The 15,002-nt window shown below is 39.3% G+C and overlaps 1 protein-coding gene across 7 annotated transcripts in view; it reads right to left on the reverse strand.

Moving 5' to 3' along the window:
* The window catches only part of STAU2 (staufen double-stranded RNA binding protein 2), a 248,775-nt gene that overhangs the window by 134,001 nt on the left and 99,772 nt on the right, over positions 1-15,002 (reverse strand). For all 7 annotated transcript variants that reach the window (XM_061601438.1, XM_061601391.1, XM_061601410.1 and 4 more), the window contains exons 10-11: positions 10,402-10,533; positions 7,407-7,467 (exon numbers count right to left, since the gene is read on the reverse strand). In XM_061601438.1, the coding sequence (XP_061457422.1) occupies positions 7,407-7,467; positions 10,402-10,533 (193 nt within the window). The remainder of the gene's footprint in view (positions 1-7,406; positions 7,468-10,401; positions 10,534-15,002) is intronic.

Below are 15,002 nucleotides of genomic sequence, written 5' to 3' on the forward strand. Positions count from 1 at the left end.
TTTTAGTTGGTATTTTCACTTCCTGTGTCACATGTCTTGGGTCTGTTATTTGGGCTGATTGCAGACGTTGCCAGCACTCAGCATATGCTCAGAGGCACAAATTACAAAAATCTTCCAAGCTGCACAAGTAGCTACACAGATGAAAGACCAACAGAAATTGTGCTTGCATTTTTACAAATTTGTAGGGCAGTACAATATCTCAGAGAGGAGGTCAGGTCTCCTGCTCCCCTGGTGCATTTACTATAACTGCCCAATTTCCCTGCTTTTTAAAGTTGGATAGAAATATCTGTTGGCTATAGGTACGTTCTTAAATCACAAGTTTTTTTGCCTATTAGTGAATTTCTCTGCTTTTTAATCTGAGAGGTAAGAACTGGGATCCTGTGCAAGTACATTACTGCTATTGCCCAACTGACTACTTCTGGTGTCCCAACTGTCAGTTTTAGTTAATGGGCACTGAGTTCAGATAACAACACCCTCACAACAAACAAAGCTTTGAAAGTTATGATATTGTCATCTCAAATATTTTCTGTTATGTTTTGCATTTATTTAACACAGTTTACCACTATCACCTCATCCAGCTGGGCATTTACGTGTGACTAGCTTATTCAGAATGTAGATGGGAAGTGGGCATTAGTCTGAAAGCAATGCAGTGCTGACAGACAGTACCTGCACTCAGATATGCATTCCAATGAGCACATCTAATTTAGGATAACAGTTTTTGATCCAGGAAGCCTTTGCACATGCACTTCTTCTTAGCTAAATGGAAGCATATCTGTATGCTCTGGCACATCTTTTTGTTTTTTAACATCTGGGTTTTAAATGTTTGGGGATAATGCAGGGGGAAGATCATGACTGACTGCTCTGTGGTTTTGTGACCTGTGAGAAATAAATCCACTAAGCGAAGCCTGTTACACTTTTTTTTTTTTTTAACATTTTAGACACTAAATTACACAGCAAAACCAAGTACTAGAAAAGAGGCAAAAAGTATATTGGTAATAGATTCCAGTCCTTAAGTGGACATTCTAGGAGTGCCAGTGACAGCATCGGTAATTACAGCAAGTAAATGACACATTTGATGGTGCTATTTCATTAACAAAAATATCTGCGTCATCAGAAGTAAAAAGTATAACACCACAAAAACTGGGCAAACCCAACGATATGAATGACTCAGTGTAATGACAGATACAACAGAATGTAGTATCTATTCATAACCAGCTTACACCGATAAAGAAAAAAATGTCTACCACCACCTGAGAAATTGTGGGAACTAAGGAAACAAGCTAGTAAACAATACTGAAGGAAGTTGTTGCATACATATTCATGATAGTAGAAAGATGTGATAGCAATTGTCTTTGAATGCAAATATTGACAGTATATTGCACACATTCACAATGGTCCTTCAGTCTAGAACAGGGAGGTTAATGTCTTTGTTGAAAAAGAAATGAAATACAACTTTAGGTAGAAAGTTGAGGTCTGACCAAAGGACTTTATCTCTGTGAATGCACAAGAATGGTGGTTCATGACCCAGGGCAGCTAGTTTTCTAACCCTGTTGATGGATGTGGCCACAACCAGGAAAGCAATCATAAATAAAAGAAGCTGAAGGTTGCATGTGGCCCTCCCAAAGTTATTGGACTCTAGTTCCCATCATTCCTGTGGGGACTGGCTGTGCTAGTTGGGGCTGATAGGAACAGGAGTCCAACAACATCTGGAATGCTTCCCATTATTACTATAGACATAATGTAGTAGGGCAAAATGAATGAAAGATACAGGTTCACTAGCTCCTTCCAGAGATGTTAGTGAGATGTTAGTGTCTGGGTGAGAAAATATACAATGCCCATAAATCAGTAAATGGTATGTAGAGATTGGTAAGGGGCTGACCCTAAATGAGAAAGTAAGATTGCCCTTCTTATTTGAGAGGCAATAAATGTTCCAAAACCTGGAAAATCACGCAAGTAATAGGTCCAAATTGTTTCACAGAAACAAATGAACAGAATCAAGATGTATGAGTGTCTAGTTATCAATGCACATGAGATTTCTTGGATAAAGTAAATGTGTACACACCTTCAACATTGATATATCTTCCTCCTGTAAAGCTGAGAAATCAGACTAGTCTTTAGCTAGTAGTAGAAAGGCAAGGAAAATGAAGCTCTTGGAGGTCACTGATTCATAGGGTCGCCATAAGTCGTAGTCGACGTGGAGGCACATAACAACAACAACATAGGTCAGTAGAAGCAGAAAAAGTTCCGAGATGCTATTCTTAAGGCATTCAAAAGAATGCACCAACCCCATCAATCAGAACATGCATGGAAGAAGTTTCTGTCCCCTGCAAAAGGAAGGGGCAGGAGTGCTGGCTTCCTAGCTGAAGCTCTGGAAGGTTCTGGAAATTGTTCTGCACAATTGTGGGATTGCCTCAAGAACGGCATCTATCAGAGGCCAAAAGGACAAAAACACCTCATCTTCCCAAATTAAAGAAACAAGTAAAACACAATGGTAAAGGAGTATCACTCTTCCCAACAGATCTGACTTTATCATATAGGAAACATGACATTTTATTCAATATTGAAATGGCTAGTTATAATCCACAGAAAATTCACAAGGATTGAATTAGCCACAGGAGGGCTCCACTAACATTCCCAGTCCTTGGATCGAAAGAAAGATATGGAGAGATGCAAAAGAGAATTCACAAAATTATTCAAACACAAAGTCTAAACGTCAAGCAAATGTGTTTCTCATTTCAGATGTAAACCTACAAGTATGCAAAATTTCATAAATAACTGCCTTAATGCACTTTGTTTATCCAAAAATGTTAGTAACAAAGAAGTAAATAAAAATGTTCTGATAATTTTATTATATTATTTCCCCCCATATATTGACAGTGTATTTCTAAGGGATTTCGGTAAATAGTGGTTAAATGTTTTGACATGGCTTCTTACCTAGTGCTGTCCAATAAACAGAAATTGCTACATTCAGACAAACTTAGATTTGGAAAGGGGAAAAAACCCTATGACATGAATATCTGTTTTTCTCCATGCTTATTCTTCTTTGTTCCTTCTGAGTTCATTAGTTCCTGCTGGTTGCTCACCACCTGAAATCATAATCATCTGTTTGTGACATCACAATTAGTTACTGTGAAAATGATTAGTGTGTCACAAACAGATGATTATGATTTCAGATGGTGAACAAACAGCAGGAGCAGATGGACTCCTAAGGAACAAAGTTCCTGATTTCATGCAAAAGTCCAAAGTAATAAATGAGTTAGGGAAGAAAAACAAGTGTTTTGAAATAAAAGGTTTTCTATGGGTTTTCATTTTCACATGGACATTTCAAATGTAGACAGAATTTAATCCTGATGTATACAAAGAAGAAGTTGTTTAATCCATGATTTTGGTGAACTATGTTCTAATGTTGTTTTCAAATTTAAAAGCTCATCTATTTGATATACTTTTAGAAGTCACATGACTTTGAAGAAAGATTATTTTGAACACTGATTGTTTTCTGTAACTCTTTTGAGATATAACTAGATATAAATATAAAAGGTTTTTGGTTTTTTGAATTGGCTGCCATGACTCCAGTTGACTCTAAGGCTGATATCCTTACCTGTGAGTAAACTCCATTCAGTTCAATAGGACTTATTTCTGTGTATACATGATTAGGATCACGCTGCAAATTATTCAGTGATTTGTTTATAAGCTCTGTATTGAAGGTTGCTAACACAGTAAGATTAACTAGGACTCCCATGTTATAAGGAGTCTTTCAGTATCTAAATATCATGGAAAACACTACTTTCATTTTTGTTTTTAAATGAAAAACATACAGAAAGCGGTAGTCACATTTTCAACTTAGTTTTTGGTTTGGAAATAGGAAAGTTTCAATTTCATGGATGGCTGTTACCTCTTGCAGAATGGCATTACTCTATTAAAACCCTCACAATAGGGAAATGTACAATTGAGGATGACCTGCCAAAACAGGTTACTGGAACTAGAAGTCTTTAAAAGATATTCTGAGAATTATTTTCCTGCCTACATATTTTACTGCCATTCATTCTTACCCCTGTTCCTGGGCCTTTTAATAGCCTGCCACACATACATTTAACAGATTAAGCTTCTTCTAGAAATGGAGACATGATATAGGAATAGCTTCACCTGTTTTAATTTTTTTTGTTAATGGCACAACAGCAGGGCCAGAAAACAAAGGTGTCGGCTGGAAATCTCATGTAAAACTTCTGCAAGAATGCAGTAGGGAATTGACAAGTACTAGCAAAACGTTTTAAGCTTCTTTAACTGTGATGGTAGTCATGTCCGTCCATGTAGTGACCTGACTGGTTGATTCAGCCAGCCCAAACTTTGCTGTTAGGCAAAGAAGAGTGCCATATTTTTTTAAAAAATGGCAGAAATGCTTTTGTTTGGATTGACTAAAAGCTAGAAAGTCTAACAACTGCAGATTTGGATCTTCGCTCCTTGAGAGCCTTTATTATCAGTACAGAAAGCCTCAAGGTTCGCTGAGAGAAGACCTACATAATATGAAACAAACATGGGATAACACTAAAGTGGGCATATATGGGAATATATATGGGTAGAAAGAGGATGCTTAATGTACCTTTTGGACATGGTTTGTTAATGTTTCTCTCGCTTCTGGCTCCGAGATCAAGAATAATGCCAGCTGGTAGGGAAAATGGCCTGGGGTAGGGATGGATACCGGGGAGAATCAGTAGTCAGGGAATCAATCATCCACCTTTTTTCTCACCTATTCTTCCCTGAAAATACCCCCTTATTGAGGTAAGATGTAGTTCTACCCTGGGCATGCATCTCTTCTATGTCTAACAGATGCATTCTGTGGTATAGCCATGTCTCTTGCTTCTTTTCAGAAAAGGCATTCTTGGAGTTCTAGCACCCATCATAGCATTCTATTACTCTCAACACCCAATAATAACTTCACTAGGCATCTGCTTTGGTTTTGGGGGTTTTATCTGTCTGTCTGTCTGTCCGTCCATCTTCCTCCTATGTTTCAACAAAATCAAGCTTTGACAGGTACTCTGATCAATAATGATGAAGAATAAACAGTGACTTTCAAATATTAAATATTATATAAGCATATTTAAGTTCAATATTGACATGAGAAAGTCTAGCATGTTAAAATGTATTGGGTTGAATCCTCTTTCAGAAATGGCTGTTACACAGATGCATGTGCCTGGTTTTAATCTGCACAGGCATGCACTCATCCCTATTCTTCAGATGCATGAAAACTGGCCTGTCACACCCAAAAGGCCAGCTTCAACTGGATTACCTGGTGTCCTCTTCTAAGACAGGAAGGGCTCAGGTATATCAGGAAATAACTACAGTCTTTTCAGCTACTATTAACACAAAGTGAACTGGATCAGGAACATTAATTTTCAAGGTACTTTTTAAGCTTAAGAGCTGGTTTTTTGTTTTTACTTCTGTGTCTGTGGCTCAGAGGCTGTCAGTGCTGTATGTCAGGAAAGAAAGCTGGATGAAATGTGTAAAGCAGTAAATCTTAAAGGGGACCAAAGGGGACCACAGAAATGAGGAAAGGCAAGCAGAAGGAGAAACAATGATGAGGGGAATTTGAGAATTAGAGAGAAGCAGGAAGAAGCTTCAGTGTAAGCTTAGAGGGAAGCATGCTAAGTTTGGGGACAGAGTAATATTATTGAGAGAAGGAGATGGACTACAAACATTCAGCATTTGTTCACTCAACATTTTAGTTTAAATCATACAAAGCCTTTGGCAAACATTTTTCTGTAGGACCAAAGATTCTCTGTTTTTTTAAAAAATGTGCTCCAACAAATAGTTAACAAGTTATGTTTCTCAAAAAGAATATATTGGGGGGAAATTACAAATGTTTCATTTCCCAGGTCAAGGACCAGAACATTTTAAGTTCTTAGATTCAATCAGTAGATTAGGTCTATTCACACTAACTTTGAAGGTGGCAAGATACTTTCATGAATGGCCTCTATATGCTTTTACATACGCTCTGGGAATCATTAGAAGCCAAGGCTACAGATTTTCACTACGGTGATGTCCACCATCAAGAGCAAAAGAATATCAAAAATCAACACAGCCTTGTGTAATATGCATAATGGATATCTCTACACTGTCTGAAATTTTGTTCCTTTTTTATCTATAAATCATCATCATCTCTCTTCAACATTTTTATTAACGACTTGGATGAGGAGGTACAGAGCATGCTTAATTTGCAGATGATATAAATTGGGGGGGGGGCACAGCTAATACCGTGGAAGACAGAAACAAAATTCAAAGGGACCTTGATAGGTTAGAGCATTGGGCTGAAAACAACAGAATGGAATTCAACAGGGATAAACAAATAAATTCTACACTTAGGAAAAGAAACCAAATGCACAGTTATAAGATGGGGGATACTTGGCTCAGCAATACAACATGTGAGAAGGATCTTGGAATTGTTGTTGATCTCAAGCTGAATATGAGCCAACAGTGTTATGTGGCTGCAAAAAAGGCAAATGCTATATTAGGCTGCATTAACAGAAGTAGTTTCCAAATCACGTGAAGTATTCGTTCCCCTCTATTCAGCACTGGGTACGCCTCACCTTGAGTACTGCGTCCAGTTCTGGACACCGCACTTTAAGAAGGATGTAGACAAACTGGAACAGGTTCAGAGGAGGGCAACAAGGATGATCAGGGGACTGGAAACAAATCCCTATGAGGAGAGACTGAAAGAACTGGGCATGTCTAGCCTGGAGAAGAGAAGACTGAGGGGAGATATGATAGCACTCTTCAAGTACATGAAAGGTTGTCACACAGAGGAGGGCTGGGATCTCTTCTCGATCGTCCCAGAGTGCAGGACACGGAATAATGGGCTCAAGTTGCAGGAAGCCAGATTTCGACTGGACATCAGGAAAAACATCCTAACTGTTAGAGCCATATGACAATGGAATCAATTACCTAGAGAGGTAGTGGACTCTCTGACACTGGAGGCCTTTAAGAGGCAGCTGGACAGCCATCTGTCGGGAATGCTTTGATTTGGATTCCTGCATTGAGCAGGGGGTTGGATTTGATGGTCTTATAGGTCCCTTTCAACTCTACTATTCTATGATTCTATGTTCAGGCTGCTAGCCACAGCAAAAAAAAAAAAATGGGAGGGAAGGAATTAATCAAGTATTAGGCAAAAAACTGAATGCATTTCAAAGTGGTAAGGAAAATATTCCGAAGTACCATTTAACAAGCAAAGCACAGACTACGTTTCTTCATAAATCTGTAAATCTAGATCAGTGATCTTAAAATAGACAGAAAAATTAAAATGGATAAACTAAGATTATCCATAATAAATTTGAAATGATAGGTTAGCTGAACAAAATGCTGAAGAGAAGGTGAGAGAAAGGTAAAAATTATTTAATATAGAAATGGCTACTTACTGTTATTTGCTAGTTCAGGATATTCAACATTTTGGCCATTCCATCCCTTGATCTCGCCTGGCTGGCAAAGATAAACAAGAACAGAAAAGACTGCATGATTGAAAATATACAAATACTGTGAAATAACATTTCATGTATAAATAGAAATTTTCTGGCAGGGGTGTGATGGTTTGAAAGTACTGCTGCAATATTTAATTGATAAGAATATGAGAACAGTCCTGCTGAATCAGCCCACAAATCCTTCTCATCCAGCATCCCATTTTCGGTAATAGCCAACCAGATATCTCTGGGAAGGCCACAGAACATGAAGGCAATAGCTGTCTCCTCTTGTTCCCCTACAGCAATGGGTGCTCAGCAACATTGCTGCTTTGCAATGAATACTAATGGGTACTTGTGCTGCCTCTGAATCTGTAGATTGGTGGCCAGATATTAAGGTCCACCAGATACTAACCCATGTGTGCCATTTTGACAGGTGGGTGGGGCTGTCCATGTGTCAATAACCTGGCATCACAATGACATCAAATAAAACATTCTCCTCTGCCACAGGAAAAAAAAAGGCAAGGACTTAAAATATCAAGAATTTCAATCTCACTTTGAAAACAATGGATTTATGAAGAACAATTCCTGCAAGACTAATCTTATCTATTTTCGATCAGGTAACCTCCATGGTACACTATGGAAGTGCTGTGGACATAATATACCTCGACTTCAGCAAAGCTTCTGACAGAGCGCCCCATGATATTCTGATTAGCAAGTTAGCTTAATGTGGGTTGGATGGAATAACTATCAGGTGAATCCATAGTTGGCTACAGAATCGTACAAAAAGAGTGCTTATCAATGGTTCCTTCTCAAACTGGGGGGAGGTAACAAGCAGGATACCGCAGGGCTTGGTGCCAGCCCAGTGCTCCTCAACATTTTTATTAATGACTTGGATGAGGAGGTGCAGGGAATGCTTATCATATTTGCAGATGATACAAAATTGGGAGGGATAGCTAATACCCTGGAGGACAGAAACAAACTATAAAGTGATTTTCATAGGTTAGAGCATTGGGCAGAAAACAACAGAATGAACTTTAACAGGGATATGTGAAAAGTTCTACACTTAGGATAAAGAAACCAAATGCACAGTTACAAAATGAGGGGATACTTGGCTCAGCAATTTTACATGTGAGAAAGATCTTGAAATTGTTGTTGATCACAAGCTGAATATGAGCCAAGAGTGTGATGTGGCTGCAAAAAAGGCAAATGGTATTTTAGGCTGCATTAACAGAAGTATAGTTTCCAAATCATGTGAAGTACTAGTTCCTCTGTATTTGGCACTGCTTAGGCCTCATCTTGAGTACTGCGTCCAGTTCTGGACACCGCACTTTAAGAAGGATGCAGACAAATTGGAACAGGTTCAGAGGAAGGCAACATGAATGATCATGGAACTGGAAACAAAGCCCTATGAGGAGAGACTGAAGGAACCGGGCATTTTTAGCCTGGAGAAGATAAGACTGAGGGGAGATATGATAGCACTCTTCAATGATTTGAAAGGTTGTCACACAGAGGAGGGATCTTCTCGATCATCCCAGAGTGCAGGACACAGAATAATGGACTCAAGCTACAGGAAGCCAGATTTCAACTGAATATCAGGAAAAACTTCCTAACTGTTAGAGCAGTACAACCATGGAACCAATTACCTAGGGAGGTCGTGGGCTCTCCAACACTGGAGGCATTCAAGACGCAGCTGGACAGGCACTTATCGGGTATGCTTTAATATGGATTCCTGCATTGAGCAGTGGGTTGGACTCAAAGGCCCCTTACAACTCTACTATACTCAATAGGCCCCTTACAACTCTACTGTTCTCTGAGTCTCTGATATGAAATTAAGAGCTTCCCCCATCCCAAGGGTATTCAGGGCCCCAGGGGTTCTCTTGCCTTCAAAAAATATCTGGTGAGCCCTTTACTCAAATGAGTTGAGAGCCCTTCTCATTCTTAAAGGCCTTCTGAAGTCTGTTTGTTTATTGCTTCCCGTTAATCCTTCTTTCATCAGGTGTGTAAGTAGCCTCTCCCTTCCTTCACTTAACCCTTGATTCGCCATGGGGATGTCTAGCCCTCGTACTGCTGCCTTTCCCTTCATTCCATGGTGCGTCCTAAGTCACTGTGGCAATGCTCACCCACAACCTAGTATTTTACTCTTTCCTTTTTTGCTACTCCTTTTCCATCCTTGCTGTCTCTCTGCCTCTCTAAATGTGCTGCCCACCACGCCTTTATCCTTCGACTAGTTGAATGTCTCTCCTTCCCTGGTAGGCTCACCTGCTCAACCTCTTCCAGTCTCTTTGGCTCACCTCTTCATCTGACTGTTGAACTGACAGCTTGAGTAGGGAACTTCTGTGCCAAACTTTACCAAATTATGTAGTCCTTATGGAATACTCAGAAGGCAGTATATTGCAGATGAAGAGAAGCATTTAGGTTCTTCTATCAAGCTTCTGCTGCCAAAGCAACTTATCTCTAAGAAGCAGCTCAGAGAGATGTTGCCTTGATAGTAAAACCTTGAAAGGAGTCCCTAACCCTAATCCTGAAGAAGGCTATCTTCAACCAAAATGCAGTAGGCTTTTCACAATATTTTATAAGGACTATATTATTTGATGTTAAAAAAATATCATTCTGAGATCTTGCCTCTTTCCTTGCTGCTTTTGGTTTTTGGTACTGTTCATTAGGGTCACTGCAACTGAAGGCTAAATCTACGCACGACAAACTGGAAGCACATGTACTCACAGCAACAAGACTGAACATTAAAGTCTTAGATCAGGGATGGGGAACCTGTGGGCCTCCAGATGTTGCTGGAATACAAATCCCATTATCCTGACTACTGGCCATGCTGGCTATGGGACGTAGAGTCCAACAACATCTGGAGGGCCACAGATTCCCCATCCTTGTCTAAGATCTCCCAAGAACTATGTGTTGAGGGAGTGTGAAGCATTCTCCCTCCTGTATCAGGTAAAATTCTTACCTTTTCTGGGTGTTCTTGAAGTGGAGAAGAGGCTTTATAGCCAAGCTGTAGCAACATAGCTTCAGCTGCATTCCTTTTTGCTATTTTCTTGTTTGGGCCTGTACCTGTTGTAACTTCATTTCCCACCTTGACCTAGTAAAATGGAACAGAAAAACATCAATCATTGAAACATTATTATTATATTTATTTATTTATGCATCAGTCATTAAAACAATAATTAAAAATAGTTCTTTAAGAGACCTAGTAAATTACAGATAGGGTACCTCCAGCCCATGGGCCAAATTTGGCCTGCCAGGCCTCATTTGCTCGGCAAGTCTGTTTTCTAGAAACCACATTCACCTGGGGAAGGTAGATGCGTTTAGATCTGTGAAGAAAGCAGAACTGACCTTCCTGCACATCAGGTGATGTGTGATGAGTTCAATCCTGCTTGGTCACTATCTCTCCCCACCCCTACAAGCTACCTTTTACAGATGGGCAGGATCACACACCTGTCAAAGTTGGCCCATAGGGTGGGGATAAAGATCTGGCCTGCTGGGCCAAAAAGGTTCCCCACACATTCAGTAAATAATACTTTTGGTCATTTAACCTTGCTGCTAAGCCACAGGGTGATTAAAAATTTGAGCAATTTTTTTTAACGCTTCATATCTGCAGTTATTTATTATGCAGTTACCTGCTTTTGTATCCTGGTTCACAGGGCAAATTGTGGTTGCTTCAAATCATGAAAGAGGGAGGAGGAGGGAGTGTGTCATGGTCCCCATGGAGACCCTTTGGCAGGATTGGGGAAATGAGTATGTTACAGTTGTTTGGAAAGGGACTGGGGTAACCCTGGGGAAAACATTTCCAGAAGCTTTGGGCTGTTTCGTGCTCAGAAATTCCCCCCTCGTCTACAACTGACAGGGATTTTTTTTCAGAGAGTTGAAAGCAAAAGTAAGGTTATCAGAGCAAGTGATAACACTTTGGCCAAGGCCACTGGATGGAAAAGAGATGCTGTTAATTAGGCGGTTTTCTTTCTGCTCTGAGATAACAGAGGCAAGAAGGTGCTCAGATTAACTCATAGTGTGCAGACTTCACCCCTCACTGATATATAAGTACTGCAATGTTTGTGATTCTCTCTTGCGCCAATGAGTCTTGCCACCTCCACAATGCTTAGAGATTAAGTCCAGTGTGTTCTTGTAATCCCAATGTATGCCTTAGAGTGTGATGCTGTGTTCCTGTACTGAATTCAGTACAGGAACACAGCATCACACTCTAAGGCATACATGCAGACAAATTCAGTTTCCTGAGTCTGCTTCTTGGTAGGGAGCCAGGACTGAGTGTAATAATATACTAACATATGGAAGGTCTTCTGAAGTTTATAAATGTCGTAAGAAACAAATACATGTTATTTGAAATTCCTACCATACTTTTTTATTGAACTTGTGTGGCATAATGGATCAAGAGAAATCTGTTCAAATTCTTATTCAGCGCAAAACTAATTGGTGTCTTTAAGGAGTCACTGTAACTCAGCCTAACATATCTCACAGGGTCGCTAGGTGGATAAAATGGGAAGAAATGTACTATATATTCTATTTCCTCCATACAAATGTTCAGAACTTTAATGTGTTGGATATTTCTAAAAGTATATTTGTATGAAAATGATAAGCAATCTTCTTATGTGAATAATCCATATACATTTTCTTAGAAAAAAACAAATTATTTTCTGTTCATTAATTAAAAATGTATACCTGCTATATTTATTTATTACAATTATTTATAGACCTCCTTCACGACATAAATCCTTTCAAGGTGGCTTACATTAAGCTACATTTTTAAAAGCCACAATAAACAGTATTAACATACAAAAAGTCATCAGGATCCCACCCACAGGGCAGTTGATGGTAGATGGCCTTGGGAACGGTAAGGGGAAATCCAGCTGGAACAGGCCCAGAGGTGGTCTTTGCTTGTATCCCTCTCTCTCCTGAAATCCTTCCCACAGGACAACTGATGTTATATGTACAGTAGGGCCCCGCTTGTAGGTGCCGGACTTTTCAGCATTCCACTAATACGGTGGTGCCAGCGGGACGATCAGCTGTAGCGCGGGGAGCTCCAGCCACTGTGCTCCAGCTGACAGCAATCAGCTCATGGCTGTAAGCTGGAGCGCGGCGGCTGGAGCTCCCCACGCTCCAGCTGATGAGCTGGAGCGCACAATCATCTGTAGCACGGGGAGCTCACGCACTCCAGCTGATCACTGTCAGTGTAGGGTGGGGAGCTCCCACGCTACAGCTGAGTAGGGCCCCACTTTCCAGTGGTTTTCACTTTTCGGTGGGGCCCTACTGTAGTATAATGAGAAAAATACTGTATTGTCTACATAAAATACTGTACAATACAGGTAAAATTCAAAATTTTGAAATTATGAGTAAAGTCAGATACAGTTCCCAAGTCATGAGCTTTTAAGAATATGAAGTAATGTGAGTTTAATGCTGTAATCCTGTACATGCTTACTAAATCTCACTGAACTCAATGGAACTTACTTCTTAGTAGATAAGCACAAGATTTTACTGACTGACAACAGACTTTACTTTCTATTCAGATGAAGGAAATAACAATGAACTACGTCACAGGGTTGCTATAAATTTGTATTAACAAAGAAATTTGCTGTTAATCAAATCATTAAAGAACTCCCTGTACATTCCTGGCCACTAAAGGTTTATCTCACTACAAATGTTTTGCAGCATTTATGAAATATGCTGAAACTCAGGCTTTGTCAGACCTGTGGAAGAAGAAAGTTCTAAAGAAAATGAAGTATTATGAGATTAAGGGAGCAATTCAAACTCCTGAACTGGGTCTGGAATAAGAGTCAGTTATAGTGGCATAGTTTACCCTGGCATAACATATGCTTCCTATAGTTTGGATTGCTCTGCTTAGCTGAGATCCTATACATACTTATTTGGGAGTAAGTCCCACTGAAATCAGTGAGGCCTACTCTTAAGTAGACATGTACAGGATTCTGCTACAAATGATTTTTTAAAAAAAGAATTAAAAGTAAAAACCTACACTGAAGTGAAAATTAATTGCGTCATGCATGAACTGCTATTTCTCAGACCTGTAAAGCTGGTTTAGGTATTATTGTAACCTCTATCAAGGATTAAAGGTCTGACTACAAAGAAAAAGCTTTCTGAAATTAACTTTGGGAACAGAACACCAACTAATGTCATCAGAGGTTTTCTTCTGTTTATCTAACGGTCAGCATAAGTAATTGGATCCATTTCATCACATCTAAACTTGCTCTTTGTGTGACAGATAAAAATGAACATATTATCTCTAGAAACTTTACTTCCACATTCAATTAAAACAAATGAAAACACGGTTTAAGCACTTTATACAAAAGTCATTTTACTTTGATAAGTTTTTGAAGGCTATAATAAATCTTTTGGTACTCTGTCTCTATCTAATGTATTATTATTTTAGTGTTAAAATTTCAAAGTAAATTATCATATGGTTTAGGCTGCAAAGTTTATTTATAACCAGTAGAAACAACGAAAATAAAAGCAACAGGCAGGATTGAACTAGTTAAACAATTTTAAGTTGTTGATTTTAATTTGCTTTTGTTGTTATGTGCCTTCAAGTCGACTACGACTTATGGCGACCCTATGAATCAGCGACCTCCAAGAGCATCTGTCATGAACCACCCTGTTCAGATCTTGTAAGTTCAGGTCTGTGGCTTCCTTTATGGAATCAATCCATCTCTTGTTCGGCCTTCCTCTTTTTCGACTCCCTTCTGTTTTTCCCAGCATTATTGTCTTTTCTAGTGAATCATGTCATCTACTTATGTGTCCAAAGTATGATAACCTCAGTTTCATCATTTTAGCTTCTAGTGACAGTTCTGGTTTAATTTGTTCTAACACCCTTTTTCACGGTTCATGGTATCTGCAAAGCTCTCCTCCAACATCACATTTCAAATGAATTGATTTTTCTCCTATCTGCTTTTTTCACTGTCCAACTTTCACATCCATACATAGAAAGCGGGAATACCATGGTCTGAATGATCCTGACTTTAGTGTTCAGTGATACATCTTTGCATTTGAGGACCTTTTCTATAGAAGAGATTAAAATACATAGTTAATTCTCCCATTGAAATTAGCAGAAGCTGAAAGTGCAAAACTTTGACAGGAGCATTTTCTAGCTCTCATGTTCTTTCAGATAGAAGGGATAGTGTGTAATGTTCGTATCTATGTCTGTAAAATAGTCAGTGTCTAACATCCTTTCTCTTCTTCATGCCAGAGAGAGAAGTAAGGGCATTAGCTTCTAAGGAGCATGTGTGTGCACATGCATATGAAATTGCAAGTGGGGCAGAAAGAAGAAAGATAGAAGAGTACTTCCCATCAAGCTGCAAAGCAATTTGACAGGATAACACCTTTCCTCCCTTTCCTCCTATACTCCAGACTGAACATGACTAAGAATACTGGCCCACCCCTCCTTTGTTGCCCAGCAGTGGTGGCTTGGATGACCAACTATTTTAATGTAGATTTTGTATGTTTTAATTATATGTGTTTTTATCTGGAAGCCGCCACGAGTTCCAGTGTTGGAAGGATGGAGGGATATAAATAAATAAATAATAACAA

Source organism: Rhineura floridana, chromosome 1 (genome assembly GCF_030035675.1).
Source record: "Rhineura floridana isolate rRhiFlo1 chromosome 1, rRhiFlo1.hap2, whole genome shotgun sequence".
In the NCBI taxonomy this organism is placed as follows: Eukaryota; Metazoa; Chordata; class Lepidosauria; order Squamata; family Rhineuridae; genus Rhineura; species Rhineura floridana.